This window comes from Leuciscus leuciscus (assembly GCF_965113295.1).
Source record: "Leuciscus leuciscus genome assembly, chromosome: 22".
NCBI lineage: Eukaryota > Metazoa > Chordata > Actinopteri > Cypriniformes > Leuciscidae > Leuciscus > Leuciscus leuciscus.
Window position 1 is genome coordinate 5,012,468 of NC_138746.1, and position 16,836 is coordinate 5,029,303.

The following is a 16,836-nucleotide window of genomic DNA, read 5'->3' on the forward strand; positions in this document are numbered from 1 at the left end:
TCGGAAAATCCCCATAAAACATGAAAACACAATTTGTGTGTGCGAGTGAGTTCTGGAGAGTAGATTGAGATTAGATTGAGAATCGGTCCTTCATTGTCTGATTGAATAGGTTTATCTCCATTGCACATTTTTTTCCCTCGGGACAATATTGAATAAGTATCACCCTAGGTAAAAACATTTGTTGTATCGGGTGTATTTTTTTTTTAAATAACCTAGTTCCCAAACCAGCATTCATTGTAAGTGTTAGGTTGTACCGTCGGTGAAGGTGTAAAATCAATGACGATGGAGAAGAATTCTCAATCCAGGGTGTTTATTTTGGTGCAAAAGTGATTCCCAAGCCAAAATATATACAGTAACAAAAACTAAGGCAAAAGAAATATATATATATATAGATATATTTTAAACAAATGGTATTACCATGCAACCTATGCATCACACTATTAATTACAAAATTATGTCTAAACATTGCAAAGAAAAATGTCTGAGAAATGATAGTTTCCCTGATTTCCCCCTGTGATGTCACTGACAATGAAAGTGCCCTTCCTACTGGGCAATTAGAAGCTTTAAAATGGCAGCCGTCGCTGCACATGGGTTTGCCAGTAGAGAGGTGACCCACAATGTGAGTATAACAGTATTTTATGTGTATATGTTAGTTTGTTACAGGGGAAATAAACTGTGTACATTTGTATAAGAGTTTGGTGTGGTTTCTTTGAATGTTAAATCATATAACAAAACAAAACAAAACATTTAGCATTGAGTCAAAACAAACAACCAACAAAAGAAAAGAAAATATTTTTTTTTTTAAACATGGAACTAAGCAGAGGGCCTATTACACCACCTAAACAGAAAAATAACCACACATCTAGTATACAATGTTATTTTGCCGGCATGTAGATTGTTTGTGTGTATTGGTGTAATCTGTTCATGGGTGTACATTCACTTCAGCAGTCCTTTCAAAATAAAAGTCCTTTTAGTCTTAGGTCACAGGCTATCTGTGACATTTCCCCCTCCCTCTCCTGACACCTCTTGAGGTGTCATTGAGAGAAAATCAGCGGTACAATTCTGTGCTCCTTTCCTGTACAGCACCTCAAAATCAAAGGGCTGAATGGCTTGAAACCACCTAGTTATTCGGGCATTTCCCGATGGTCAGTCTCTAGCCGAAACTTGCGTCCCAGCAAATAGTATCGCAGAGAGTCTAATGCCCATTTAATTGTAAGGCTTTCCTTCTCCACCGTTGAGTACTTTGTCTCTCGGGGAAGGAGCTTCCTACTGATATAGGCAATGGGTTTTAGATGTCCTTGTTCACCCTGCAACAGCACAGCTCCTAGGCCATGCTCTGAAGCATCAGTCTGCACAGTAAACAGTTGCTCAAAGTCAGGACTCTGAAGCAGTGGTTCCTTACATAACGAGTCCTGCAAATCCTGGAAGGCCCTTTCACCATAGTCCAAGTCACCTTGTTTGGGTGGCACTTTTTGGTGAGGTTAGTCAGGGCAACTGCCCGGTCTGAAAAGTTTGGTACAAACCTTCGGTACCAGCCAACCAGTCCCAAAAAGGACCGTACCTGCTTTTTGGTCACAGGCCTCTCAGCATTCTTAATGGCTTCAATTTTACCAACTTGTGGTCGGACCAACCCATGTCCTAGTACATACCCCAGGTATTGGGTCTCAGCCTTGGCCAGGCCACACTTGTCTAGGCGGATGGTCAATCCAGCAGTCTTTATCCTCTTTAGCACCTCTTGGAGATGCCCTAGATGTTCCTCCCAGCTCTGGCTAAAGATGATAATATCGTCCAAGTAGGCTGCAGCAAACATTTCTGTCCCTTGGAGAATCTGGTCCATCATTCTCTGAAATGTTGCTGGAGCACCATGAAGCCCAAATGGAAGAACCTGGAACTGAGAGTGTCCAAATGGGGTCTTAAATGCTGTAAGCTCCTTGCATTCTGGCTTCAATGGAACTTGCCAGTACCCCTTGCAGAGATCTAGAGTACTGAGGTATTTTGCTCTTTCATGTCTTTCAACCAGCTCATCTACTCTTGGCATGGGGTAAGGGTCAAACTTACTGACACTATTCAGTTTACGGAAGTCCAGGCAGAACTGGAGAGTGCCATCCTTCTTAGGTACCAGCACAATAGGGCTGCTTCACTCACTGGTGGATGGTTTTACCCCCAGACTCTGCATGGTCTTTAGCTCCTCTTTCATTACTGGCAGCAGTCTTTCAGGTACACGCTAGACAGGCTGTCAGATGGGTTTGGGGTCGTTCAGAATGATGGAGTGACTGATCAGGTCTGTCCTACCGGGTGACTCCATGAAAAGTTGGTCAGGTAAGCATCCCATCAGCTGCTGTTTCTGTTTCTCAGTCAAGTGATTGAGATTTAGTTCGCTCTTGCCTGGATGTCCAGGGATGTATTGCTCTTCTACCTCCTCCTCCTCTGCTACTGCTCTCACAAACATAGCGTTGTCAATCACTGGGGCTGCTGTGCTTTCGGACATATCTGATGATGGTATACGGGAATGCCAATTCTTTAGCATGTTGATGTGGAATACCTGCAGAGGCTGGCTTCTGGAAGGAATTTCGATTTCGTAGGTCACTGGACCCACTTTTCGCTTTACTTCATAGGGACCTTGCCACTTCGCCAACAACTTGTTTTCCAATGTTGGCAACAGCAAAAGGACCTTATCACCAGGATTGAAACTGCGTGTTCGGGCTGCTTTGTCATACCACTCTTTCTGCTGGGCTTGGGACTGGAGCAAGTTCTTTCGGACTTGAGCTGTGGTCTTTTGGATTTGCTCTCTCATCTTGAGGACATAAGTCATAATGTTTTGCTTACTGGGCTTATGTGTGGCTTCCCAGCTCTCTTTCAGCACATCCAAGGGTCATAAGGGAGCTCAAAAGGGGAGAATCCTGTTGAGGCCTGGGGTACTTCCCGATAGGCAAAAAGAAGGAAAGGCAGCCACTTGTCCCAGTCTTTGCCGGTTTCGGAGACAAACTTTTTGAGCATGGCTTTTAGGGTCTGGTTAAAACGTTCGACCAGCCCATCAGTCTGAGGGTGATACGGGGTGGTTCGCACTCTCTTAATCCCTTGAAGTTGATATACCTAGTGTAGGATATGGCTCATGAAGTTGGGTCCTTGGTCTGTGAGAACCTCCCGTGGTATGCCCACTTGTGAAAAGAACCTCAAAAGTGTTTGTGGATATCTTTTTGGCAGTGACCTCTCTAAGGGGATAAGCCTCAGGGTACCTTGTAGCATAGTCACAAATTACTAAAATGAATCTGTTCCCTGCCTGACTTCTTTCCAGTGGGCCAACTATATCCACTCCTATTCTTTCAAAGGGAGAGTCAACAACAGGTAATGGAATAAGTGGGGCATAAGCAGGGGTACGACCAACAGCAAGCTGACACTCAGGGCATGTCTTACAGAACTCCTTCACATCGCTGTACATTCTAAGCCAATAAAACCTCTTTGCAATCTGCATTAAGGATTTCATAAATCCCAAGTGACCTGCCCAGGGAACGGAATGACCTAGATCTAATACTTCCCTTCTCTGTGTCTGGGGTACAACCAACTGCATCCCGTCCTCCTTACTTTCTCTGTACAAGAGTCCATTATTCAGTACAAACCTCTCATCCAAACAAGCATTCACTTCTTTATTCTGTACCTGCTTAAAACAGTCAGCTAAGGTGGAATCTTCATTCTGGAGCTTAGCTAGGTTATTTGGAATGACAATATCTGTATCGCTCAAGTCAGGTTCCTCTGTCTCTACCTCAGCTTGCTCTGCGGTCTCTGTCAAGCTTTCCACACACTCTCTACGTAGCTGCAGCCTATCCTCTGCTGTAGGTTATGGCTCTGTGACAATAACCTCAGAAAAAAAAAAGGCATGGATTGCAGTGTCTTCTCAGTTTCTTGGAATGGTGTGTTTTGTTCTTGCTTCTTAGCCTGAGCCCTTGTTACTATTCCACACCATGCCATCTCTTGTACCAAATCAACCAACACTGGTAAATCTGTGCCTAGCAAAATGGGGTATGGCAGACTCTGAGCTACTCCAACCTTCATGAGATATGGCTGATTATGCACCTCGATGTAGACTTCAGCTTTTGGCAAATTAGTACTGTCCCCATGAACACAACAAACAGTCACAGTCTCCTCCTCACTCCAGCTATCTCGGGGTACACATTTGGCCTCTACCAATATGTGGGCACAACATGTGTCAACCAAAGCTGGAAGTCGTTTCCCATTCAACAAAACAGTGACAACTGGCTCTAAGTCATGTTTAGGGGTTGCATACTGTACTAGCCGTGTTAAATTTAAATTTAATGAGTTGATTCTCAAGATTGTATTTCGAGTTTTTTTTCTCGAAATTTAACGAGTTTTTTCTCGAAACACAACGACTTTATTCTCTAAATGTAATGAGTTAATTCTCAAAATTGTATTTCGACTTTTTTTCTCGAAATTTAACGAGTTTTTTCTCGAAAGACAACGACTTTATTCTCAATATTTAATGAGTTCATTCTCAAGATTGTATTTCGACTTTTTTTTCTCGAAATTTAACTATTTCAATCTCGCATTATAATGACTTTAATCTCGAGATGGTTTTATTTTTTATTATTGCCTGGCCTCAGAGCCATTGATGACCCTAATCCTCTTCCGTACTCATCTCATCCCTTTTCCCACATTTGTAGTAAAGACACTATAACGCAAACCGGAAATTGTAACGCGTGAGCACGCGATAGTTTTCTCGTGTGCACGCGAAAGTTTCTAGTAGTGAGCACGTGAGAGTTTTCTCGCGAGCACGCGAAAGTCTGTATATTTTTTTTTTTTTTTTTTTAAACCTTCAGGGGCTCCGTATTAAATTGATCAAAAGTGCCTGTAAAAACTTTTACATTGTAACAATTTTTATTTATTTATTGAAAATAAATTTCTCTTTTGAACTTCTATTCATCCAAGAATCCTGAAAAATCTATAATGGTTTCCACAAAAATATTAAGCAGCACAACTGTTTCCAACATTGATAATAATCAGAACTGTTTCTTGAGCAGCAAATCATCATATAAGAATGATTTCTGAAGGATCATGTGACACTGAAGACTGCAGTAATGATGCTGAAAATTCAGATTTACCATAAATTACATTTTAATATATTCCAATAGAAAACAGTTCTTTTAAATTGTAATTCTATTTCTAAATATTACTTTTTACTGTTTTTTGATAAACAAATACAGCCTTTAGAGACTTTCATAGAGACTTTCAAAAACATTAAAAACTCCACTGAACCCAAATCTTTGAACGTAGATAAAGTGTCATTTAAACTCAATATGAAATTAAAAGAAATTAAAATTTGATTCATCAGTGCACAATATTTCAAAGGAAAAATAATTTTCACTTTTATGTTAAATATGACTGAACATTCTGTTTGAAACGTCATTATAGAAGTAAAATTGCTCAGTTTTATGTTGACTGTAAGGTGTTTGGAAATGAAGACTAGAGTAATTTGTCAGTGACGTGTTCCTCTTGTCTGTCTTTTATTTCAGATGAGAACATCCACAACTCCAGAACATCTGTTGTGGTTCTGTCTGTATTGTGTACCATCCTCCTGTGTTCAACAGGCCTTCTGCTATGGTTATACTGCCGTGACAAGCAGTGACTTCATATTACTGGACTCATAATTCCTATGAATAGCTTGGAATTTATATTCCTGTGCTGTGCACTTACAACTACTACCAAAGTGGGCTTTTATTCTTGTATTTAAAGTAGTTATGCTACTCAACTAGTTTTTATATAAACCAGATTTGGTAGAGAAGTACAAGAAACCATTTAAGTTGAAGTGTGTGATTTTTGTTGTAATTGCAATCCATTAGTAGTAGTAGTAGTAGTAGTAGCCTTTATTGTCACTTAGTCACAAGTACCAGCGAAATTAGCCATCAATTTCATTAGTTTAGCTTGCACTCCCAAATCCTTCACTAGTATAGTAACTGTGAAGTACAACCCGAGAAAAAGGTACATTTCATGCTTTTTAGCCTTTATAAAAAGAATCAAGAATAGTCGAAGAAATTTTACAAAAATTACATTTTGCAGAATTCACAGCTACTTTTAAAATTGCCATTAATGGAAAAATATGTCCATAAAGTGATGCAATTACAATATCTAGCACTGCCTGAACACCGGCTCAACCCATTGCATGAGTTTGAGGCAGGACTATAGAGCCTCAGAAATGACACACTTCAGCTTTAAGACTGATATATTTAAAAACATTGACTGGACAAATGTTTGTTTCTGTATAAATATGTTAAATCACTGTAGTCATTGCAGCTGCTGATGTCAAAGGGTTTGACACACACACACACCACTGGAGAGGTTTACTTTCACCCTAACATTAAAATGAACAGAATATAATGACATTGATGAGATGCATTTTATTTTTTTAACTTTAGTACAAAAATAAGCTTGATTATGCATAGTCTTGATGTTTAAGTCATTTTAAATGACAGTATTTATTTTGGGTCATATTTATGTTTTCACAAAATAAAAAGGATTTTTTAATATCATTAATAATCATGAAAATCAGTCCAAAATATAATATATTTCAGCCATGTAATCCACATAACACTCCACAGTTTACAGAAACGACACCTCTCACATGCCCATTCCAACTAAGGTACAATCTTTCCAAATCATGTCATTTAAAAAGAGGTTTTGAATCAGTTGTAATTTTAAATATCGATGATGACGAAGATTTCTGGCTTTTCTGTATCATGTACCTGCATAGCAGAGTAAGTGATTGCTTTCACCTCTGTACCCTGCGAAACAAGAAAATAAAAGCATTAAAACCTTTGGAATCTGATGCCTGTTTAAATGAAAGTGTAATTTATGAACCACATGGAATTTCAATGTTTGCTTGAGTAACCAGGGCCAGAAACGCCCAACCAATGGTTTGCTTGGACATTCACCAGTGTTTCTTAAGACTTAAAAGGATCTGCTCGTATGAATAAACGTAGTACATGTTCACAAACACTTTCACAAGTTAAATAATGTAGAACACCTGGAACAACAGTGTTCTGTACTTACAAAAACTTTATTATGAGCTTATTTTATGTATGACGTTTATTATGTCTGGAAACAAGTGGACTGAAACAGATGAATGTTCCACTATTCATATACTATTTAAGAGATAAATCAGACTTGGGTATAAACAGCTCAGTAAAAATGTCAAGACACATAGTACAATATAACAAGTTTGGTAAGTACGATCATAATGTAATAAACATTATATAACAGTATTTAAGTTGCCTATAACATAGACAGTAGTCAGTATCAACACAGTCATGTTTGTACAGCTCCAATATCTGTGTGACAAAGTTACATTTCATTAGTATATTTCAAATCAGGAATTAAATCTGACAATAACTGCATCATAAATTTAGCTTAAATCATCTAATAACAAAAAAAAAGAAGATATTTTTCAGACTGGTCCAGCTAATGCACATGTACTACAAACAGACTACTGTATTTAGCATTACGATTTCTCCCATTATTTGTATATGATTAGACTGACTCTTCTGTACTCTTCAAGTTCTGTACTCTGGTTCAGTGCTGATGCAAGCAACCAAAAATATGTCCAATCATGCATAGTGGTTGAGGTCAGCTAGAAGAGTCTGGTAAAGTGTTATGCATGCATTTTCTACAATCAATTAAGTGATTTTGTGGTCATTTTAATGTTTATTTGGCCATCTTGAACTTCTGACAAATGTGTTTTGTAGCTTGCAGAAGGGGCTGTGATTATGAAACTCCCATGACGATTTGAAAGGGAAGTTTTTATTTGTTATTGCGGTCAGAAAGAACAATACGCGTTGCGTCATAATCCCGGTGGATTTCCAGAATAGATTATCAAAAAATCAACAAACTATAAATGCCCACTGATGTGTTTCCTTTATAGGCTTCATTGCATACCAACATGAGCTACTGTTTAAAAAGATGTGGTTTAGATAAAACATTGCCTACCACAGATGTGTTTTTATTTTATAGAACACAGATGTGGCCACAGACAGACAGACTTTACCTGTGGGTGCTTATTTATGCTGAATTCTTCACCCCATCTACAAAATAAAAATGGAGAAAGAATAAAAGTTATTTTAGGTAAACATCATTCACACCTGTAGTTCTCAGAAAGCACACTGTAACGGTCGCCAGCTGGAGTGCCCTTGAGAGCCACCGGAGGGCACTCCACAACAGACCGCTGTCACTCATTAGCACTCATTGTTTTCACCTGTGTCTCATCTTCTCGTTTGCTCACCCTATATAAGCCTGGTTCTTTCGGGCATTCCCTGTGAAGTCTTGTTTAGTGTTTATACTGCATTTCTGAGCATTCTCCATGGTTACATTGTCTCTTGGATTTTTGCCTGGTTTTTTTATTCCCTTTTTGCCCCTGCCCGCCTGTTTGTTAGGACTGCCTTCCTGTGATTGTACCTTTGTGCCTGTGTTTGATTACGATTCTGGATTACTCTAATAAACTGCCTTTGGATCCTCAACCTTTGTGTCTCTGAGCAGTTTGTGACACAGACTCTGAAATCCCCAATTCCAAATACCTGCAGTGAAAGTCACTGCTGGGAAAGCCAGCCACAGTCAGGAATGTGAGTTCGCCTTTCGGGCACGAGGAAATCAAGCAGTGAAAGTTTATTTGATGCTCTGTTAAATAGGTTGGCTAGAATCACAATGAAAGGCCTGAATTGCAATGACTGTGAAGTATGTCCAACTTTACCCACATCAATACAGTATACTCACGAAAAGCAATATACAGTAGTGGCTAAAAGTGATGTCTAGAGTTGACCTTACAAGTTCAATTAAACCATCAAAATATGAGGAAAATATTTCATATATTTTTAAAATACTTTAAATAAGAGTGAAGAACAAAACACTTTGTTAAGGTATTAATCTGACAAAATGATTTGACAAAAAAATACAAACTACAACTTCAGGTTTTATTTTACCATGCAAAAAAGCTAATGTGATAAACACACACGAACTACAACATAATAAGTTATTAATAGTTTATCTGGTTCTCTCTTGTTTTTGCATGTGTTCATAATTTCTTTGTATGAGCGCCTGGCCCAAAATGATCTCCGCTCAATTTTATTGCATTATCACACATAAAACAACTGACTTCAAGCACAGCCTATAGCAATATGCTCACAAAATCTTTAACACATTTTGTATAATATTCGAATAGATGAAAATGTGAATTTTCTTAGGCCAGACGTCACTTTTGGCCACTACTGTATAAAATCTCAACTGCTTGATCCTATCTGCTTAATGAGACTAAAAGGAAAGAAGATATTAAGATATTATAAACAATAACATTATAATTTTCTGTAAAGCTGCCTTGAAACAATGTTTCATAGTGAACAGGGCTATATAAATAAATTTAACTTGACTTGACTACACCAAAAGATTTGGAAGCTCCTATAATGGCAATATCAAATATTTCATTGTATTATAGCAAGTGTATTGCCTTTCTTTTTTTGTGTCTTTTTTCCAGGAAATTTGATTCACATGTTGTAACTTGTTTTCTTAGAAACTCATCCTTTGATGAAATAATTTCACCACCATGAAAGATTTCCATTGAAAATCTCACTTTCACTATGAATCCGACAAAGAATTACATAATTTTGAGTCTTTCTGAATCTTTCCACAGCTTCATGTCTGGCTTTGTAGACCCAACCCAAAGGAAATAAGCTCATACGGTTCAAGACACAAAAGGTAACTGTTCTGCTGAATATTTGCGTAATATAACTCTGTGGGCCCTGAGGTGCAAAACTTTTGGGAAGGAGGTTCTCAGCATTCCTGGAGTCAGAACTTACCCAATCGAGCGGATTCTGTTCTGTATGCGGTCTATATGCAGCACTTTGACTTCCTGAAAAACAGGAAGAGGTGGGAGATTGTTGGAAAACAGATTGAGCTTAGGGAAAATAAAACATCTGTGTGTGCAACAGTGTTACCCTTGGGACGAAGAACAAATCAGCGCTAAACTTAAAGAGCCAGTCATCCAAAAAATGGAAAAGAAGTGACTCCATATCGTCTCCTGAAACAAAACACACCAAGCAATCACTTTTTGTTCGCTACAGCTACATGTTTTATTTTACTATGAGAGAGAGAAATAAGAAAACAGAGAAAAACACATAATCAGTTATTAATATTTTGTTGGTTCTCTCTTGTTTTTGCATGTATTCATAATTTCTTTGTACACAGCCTGGCCAAAAATTATGTATTTGCCATGTTTCCTTGCGTGATCACAAATACTACAACTGACTCCAAGCACAACTACACAATAAGCTTACAAAATCTTTAAAAAAATTTAAATAACATTTGAACATCAATTCAAGGCCGGACATAAATTTTGGCTGATGTACAATGAAAAACAAAAAGACAATTATTCAATTGCTTTTGCTTAAAGGAACTGTGTTGAACCTTTTTGACTCCAAGCCCCCCATATAAGACAATATTCAAAGGCTCTCACATCTAAACTGATCTGAACCAGAAGTAAATAAACTCAAAAATATGATCTCAGTTTAATGTTGTGCTTTTTTCTCCGTTGAATCTCGAAAATAGCTTGTTTTCAGTGTTTTTCTCCATAAAAGTCTGAAAAACAGAATAATAAAGCACTATACAAGTGGTCTCGTAAAATGTTTTGGTCATCTGAAGTCATGCAACGGCTATATAGATCAGTTTTCATTTCTGCCTCAGCACACTTTGAGAACTACTAGACTCAGCTAATTAAAACTGAATTAATTAGTTAGTCTACTCCTCAGCAGTAGACTAACCATGGTTTAATTATGATGACATAATCCAATTTAATTTCTGGAATTATATTATTTCTGGAATGTGGTCTGGTCTAGATTTGAAGCTTTAAAGATGATTCATATCAGAACAAACTCTCCTCTGACTCTGGCTGGATTATTAACTGGCGATTATTCACTAGATTCCAGTAAACGCATCACCTCACACTGTAGGGCAGGGTGCCATGCACCTCATGATACGATACACATCATCATAAATATAAAACATCATGACTGAATCATGACTGAAACTGGCAAACAAGAAAAAGATCAGCCTTGCTCTGTGTGGCCAGATTGGTTGGACGATCTCCAGCCCAAAAGCTCATCTAAACACACCTATTCTAAGGAAAACCCACCCAAAACTTTAACTGCCAAAATAATGTGATAGAATTTTACTGCCATGCAAATCAAGGTTGAAAAGGGCAATTTGTATCTCCTTAAAGCAGGATAATGATGACAAAATAATATTAAAAAAATTAATTTCCCAGGAAACCGGATCAAAACAGGGCAAATCCTTCAAAGAGAATTAGCAAATATGACTAAAATATTCAGAAAGAACTCATATTTAAATGTCAAAAGTAAGAATAATCCAATTTAAGTGCAAAAAGTTCCCAATATAAGTGATAGGAATGCAGCGTATTAGCAGGCATTTCACACACGTTCAGGTGCACACCATGACAAGACAAAAATGTGTAATTTATCGATACATATTGTAGAACATAATGCAGAACTTTGCACAGTCAAAACTAATCAAGGACGAGTCGAGTACCAGAGTCCATTCTGGACGGTTTAAAAGATGACCTGATGCTGGACAGGAGTAGTATAGTCCTATATTCAGTTTCAATTAAATCATTCAATTGTGCTATGATTTCAGAGATATACAATCATATTTACCAGGAGCCTTTGCGTCATCTCCTACCACAGGTGTAATATGCATTTTGAGAGTTGGTCAGTCTCCCACTAGCTTAAACTGAACCAATAATGGTTGCTTTATTTTTGAGTTCGTAAAATAACATAGAAACGAAGAGGAAAAAAACAGCTGCTTTTTGTCCAGCCACCCAATCCAGCTTTCTCCAGATCAAAAGAAGCCCGATTGGGCTGGAATGTGCCATATCTGACAACACAGCTGTTATGTTCACGTCACTAAAGTCTGATCCAAAAACAGCAAGACTGATTAAACAAGAAAGGAAAGAGCACACATTCCTTCCAGCACTATTTTTTATCTGTGGCTCAGTGGGTCTGTGATACGAACTGGAAAAAAGTCTCTATGCACACACACACACACACATACTAACTTTCTGCATTTCCTCATGGGGACTATAAAAATTCACACGCACACACACACACACACACACACACACACACACACACACACACACACACACACACACACACACACACACACACGTATAGAAAATAAATTAGTTTTTTCATGTCCTCAGCTAAATGAATCTTCCACATTGTTTCTGTGTCCGGACGTTCATCTTGTTTGTTTGCACTAAGGCTTTACGCATTATTACTCAAACCGTTTTTTTAACATTTTTATTAAATGTTAAAAACAGTTGCGGTTTAACATTTTTATATGCTTTATGATATGTTATATGATCATCTTGAATGATCATATAACACCGATTTTATCATCACTGCATTGGTTACCTATAAAGTTCCGTATTAATTATAAGGTATTGCTACTGACTTATAAAGCCCTAAACGGCTTAGCTCCAGTCTATTTAACGGATCTTCTATCGCCCTATAATCCATCGCGCTCTTTAAGATCACTAAATTCAAGGCTTTTGGTCATACCTAGGATATCCAGAACCACCAAAGGAGGGAGAGCATTTTCACATTTGGCTCCAAAACTCTGGAATAGTCTTCCTGATACTGTTCGTTGCTCAGACTCGCTCTCCCAGTTTAAAACTAGATTAAAGTCGCATCTCTTCAGCCAGGCATTCATATAATCCTACAGTTCAAACTACAATCCGGCCTCTAGCTCATAAATGCCAGAGGAGAACTGGCCCCCGACTGAGCCTGGGTTCTCCCAAGGTTTTTTTTCTCCATTAGGTCACCTGATGGAGTTTTAGGACACCATTAGGTCACTTGATGAAGTTTTTCGGTTCCTTGCCACTGTTGCCTTTGGCTTGCTCAGTTGGGGATATTTTGGGGATATTTAATTTAATTTTATCAATCAATAAATTCCTCTTGAAACAAACTTTGTTGTATTATTTTAATTTAATACTGTGAAGCTGCTTTGATACAATCTGTATTGTGAAAAGCGCTATACAAATAAACTTGACTTGACTTGACTTTATATAAAGAGTGATACACTATCATTCAAAAGTTTGCAGTAAGAACAGGTTTTTTTTAAGGAAAATAAATTAATAATTTTATTCAGCAAAAGCACATTAAATTGATTAAAGTGACAGTGAAGACATTTATAATGTTACAAAATATTTCTGTTTCAGATAAATGCTGTTCTCTTGACATTTAGATTAATCAAAGAATCCTGAAAAAAGCATCACGATTTCCACAAAAATATTAAGCAGAACAACTTGTTTAAAACCACTGATAATAATAAGCTTCATTGTTTATAACTGAGAATTGATAATACTTGAGCAGTAAATCTGCATATTAGAATGATTTCTGACGCTTTCCTGTACGATGAGTTCGATTCCTAGCGAATGTAAGAACCGATGAAATGTGTTTCTTGAATGCAATGTAAGTCGCTCTTGCCAAATGCAAAACTTTAAATGCACTGAAGGATCATGTGACACTGAAGACGGAAGTAATTATGCTAAAAATTCAGTTTTGATCACAGGAATAAATGATAGAAAATATTATTTATTATTATTATTATTATTTTAAATTGTAATAATATTTCACAATATTAGTTTTACTGTATTTTTGATCAAACAAATGCAGCTTTGGTGAGCATAAGAGACTTCTTTCAGAAACATAAAAAAAATCTTAAGTATTCCAGACTTTTGCACCATAAACAGAGCCTTTCTTCATAAAATTCCCATTGTTGTAACTCTCAAATCTCCTTTGTACTTTTCAAACCCACCATGTCACAATCGGTCACATGACACACAAAAACCAATGGAATTTAGAGAAGCTCAAATGAGATTTGAGATTAAAGCCTACAGGTTTAGTTTTCCATTTTTGGTGTTATTTATTTAGGGTTTAATACAGTAGAATCCTGTAATTCCAGTTGGTCTGAAAAGAAAAGGTTGAATATTGTTTCCCACCTTCTGATTCTACTTCTACAGTGTCAGTGGGTTCCACAGTTTCTGTATCCGTCATGTAGCCAAACATTCCCATTGCACACTGCTCAAAAGCCTCTTCCAGAGAATCTCCCCACGAATGAATCCTATAGTAAAAACAATAAAGCAAATGCGTCAAAGTTGGGAATGTCACTATAAAAATGTTTCTTCTTTAATCTTCCCTGCATCTGTAGCTTGTTAACCAAACATTCTTGCTCTTCCTGTAAACTTCCGGTACCGAGCCCAATGTTGAACAACCCATCAGCAGAAATGACATACTTTTCCTTTGAAACTACTGTGTTTTCCATCCGATGTTTATTAGTGGAGCTTTGAGATTTCCAGCTATCTTTGCAATAAAGTAACAGTACACAGGCAAATACTTACTGGACATCTGCAGTATGATCAAGATCTGAAACAGAAGATCATATTGCTTTGATGATGACATGATTTTGATTCACACTCAAACCTAAACTCTTAAAAATAAAGCTTCCAAAAGGGCTTCGCAGTGATCTTATAAAGTCTTAATCTTTAAATAATAAAAAAAATTTTTTTACATTTGAAGAAACATTAGAAAGAAACATTTTCCATTTATGTTAAATGTTCTTCACCGTCCATGCCAATAAATAACCTTTATTTTTAAGAGTAAATATGTGATGAAACCAGAATTTGAAAACATTGAGCAATCACGGCACTACAATATTTTACTTCCAAACACTTTCTCTTTTTTTTTTATAAGAGCTGATAGCATAAAAGAAGATATTTTAAAGAATATGAGTGACCAAACAGTTAATGGGTCCCATTGACTTCCATTGTATGGGGAAAAAAAATACTATGGAAGTCAATGGGGTCCCATCAACTGTTTGTTTACTCATATTCTTCAAAATATCTTCTTTTGTGTTCAGCAGAAGAAAGAAATTCATACAGGTTTGGAACAACTTGAGGGTGAGTAAATGATTTTCCTTTTTGGGTGAACTTTAAGATTGAGGTATTAGAACATTATATAATACTATATGAAACAACTACTTTGGGAGTATATCACAGATTATATAGACCCCAAACATTTAATGATTTATTATCTATAGATTACAGTCAATTTAAAAGATTATACTTTTACGAAGACATTTGTTTGTAAAGATTTTCATCAAAGGCTACATGTTTGTTCAGTTTTCGTTGCGTTTACACCGTTTTGACCTGCAGGTGTCGCCAGCGCGCAGTGTTTCAGCACTTCGAAACTACAGACTGTAAAAAAAAAGATAATTCTGCAAAGCAAATGAGTTTATTTTTTTCTATCGCTACTTCATACACGTTTTACCATAACTAATCTTAAAATTAGGTGTAGGGAATATATATTATTATATTTTAAATTATTTGTTATCATTACGTAAATTGTGCGTGGTGACGTAAACCTCAAGTCACGTGACCCAATTCATTTTCATGAACCGTCACAATACACTCGCCTGTTAATAGTGCGCTTCTGTAACGTTCCCGTCAAGTAACGTCCATACATTTACTTATATGTGACTCTCATGTATGAATGACATACTTTTAAGGACATTTAAATCACGATTAAGCACGTTTTGTTTGTGTTCGTCACTGAATCTACATGACGCATGCGGAATAGACAGTGAATTTGATTTCACTTACACTCATATTTCCTGGTGATTGGAGGGTATTTTGACTTTGTTGCTTTTTGCGCTTCCGTGAGATCAAGTTCGCGTTCATTCATTGTCCTGGTCCGAGTTATTTTATTCCTTTGTAGGAGTTATCTCCGTGAAAACATGCTAGACGTGTGAAGACAGAAACAGTGAACATGAGTGAACTATGTTATCTTATTTCACAAGAGTCAAAATAAAAGTCCCGTTAGGACCGCAAAAAAAACGTAATACGTATTTGCAACAGTTTTATAAATGTAATCACTTTTTAAATGTATAATGTTTCATGTTACAGTGCAAGGTCGGGGTGAGTAAATTATCAGCAACATTTTTTTTTTTAAGTGAACTAATCCTTTAAGGAAAATTGCTTTGATGGATTGTTTCCTGTTGACATGCATCGCACAGGATTTGCCAGATGCAGTCATATATCAGTGATATTTTATCTTTATTTATTATCAAAGTAACCGTTCCAATTTTAGTACATTCTTGTATTGTTACACCCTAAAAGTCCATAAACACAAAACTGAAACTCAGGCTGAACGTTAGGTTTTAACTTCCTGACCGATTTCCATCAATCTAATTATAGCTTAGCCTACATTCTAATGCTTTCCAAAATGATTTGCATTGGTATAATGCTGTGTTTTTTGTTTTGTTTTAATAAAAAAAGTTGTTATATGTTTTATCTAAAATTATTTCTACATCATTAACTCTTATTTGTATTATAGATTGAAGAGATAAACTCAGTATCACCTGATAAGAGTTGAATAAAAAGGCCACCAATGACATCATATAGCCTACTTTTGCAAACTCTTTTAAATGAAAAAAACAAGACCTTTATCAGAACCTCGTTTACATAAAAATTACATCTCCGAAAAACATTGCGAAAAGTCAGGGATGAAATCTCATATTCTGTCTTCACAGCACAAATAGTTCTTTATCCATTTATAAAACGTTTCCACTCCATTCTGGTCACATACTGGGAAGGAACACAGACGAGCGATACAAAAATGTCTTAAAGCTGTCATAGTAATGGGACAGATGACCAAATGACCAAAACTAACTGTTGTAAAGGGTGTTATTCTGTTCAGAACAACAAAAAAC

The 16,836-nt window shown here is 36.8% G+C and overlaps 2 protein-coding genes and 1 long non-coding RNA gene across 3 annotated transcripts in view; 1 reads left to right on the forward strand and 2 right to left on the reverse strand.

Annotated features, from left to right (window-relative positions):
- The window catches only part of LOC309486229 (V-set domain-containing T-cell activation inhibitor 1), a 50,852-nt gene extending 44,608 nt beyond the window's left edge, over nt 1-6,244 (forward strand). The window contains exon 4 of the mRNA XM_082153492.1: nt 5,526-6,244. Coding sequence (XP_082009618.1) covers nt 5,526-5,638 — 113 coding nt within the window. The 3' untranslated portion in view covers nt 5,639-6,244. The remainder of the gene's footprint in view (nt 1-5,525) is intronic.
- The window catches only part of LOC309486259, a 323,243-nt gene that overhangs the window by 65,100 nt on the left and 241,307 nt on the right, over nt 1-16,836 (reverse strand). The window lies entirely within an intron of this gene.
- Nucleotides 6,434-15,882, reverse strand: zbtb8os (zinc finger and BTB domain containing 8 opposite strand). The gene is made up of 7 exons (XM_082153513.1): nt 15,728-15,882; nt 14,468-14,492; nt 14,069-14,190; nt 9,987-10,069; nt 9,849-9,901; nt 8,051-8,087; nt 6,434-6,791 (listed from the first exon to the last, which is right to left on the reverse strand). The coding sequence occupies exons 1-7, from the start codon at nt 15,807-15,809 to the stop codon at nt 6,705-6,707; spliced, it is 489 nt and encodes a 162-aa protein (XP_082009639.1). The 5' UTR covers nt 15,810-15,882; the 3' UTR covers nt 6,434-6,704.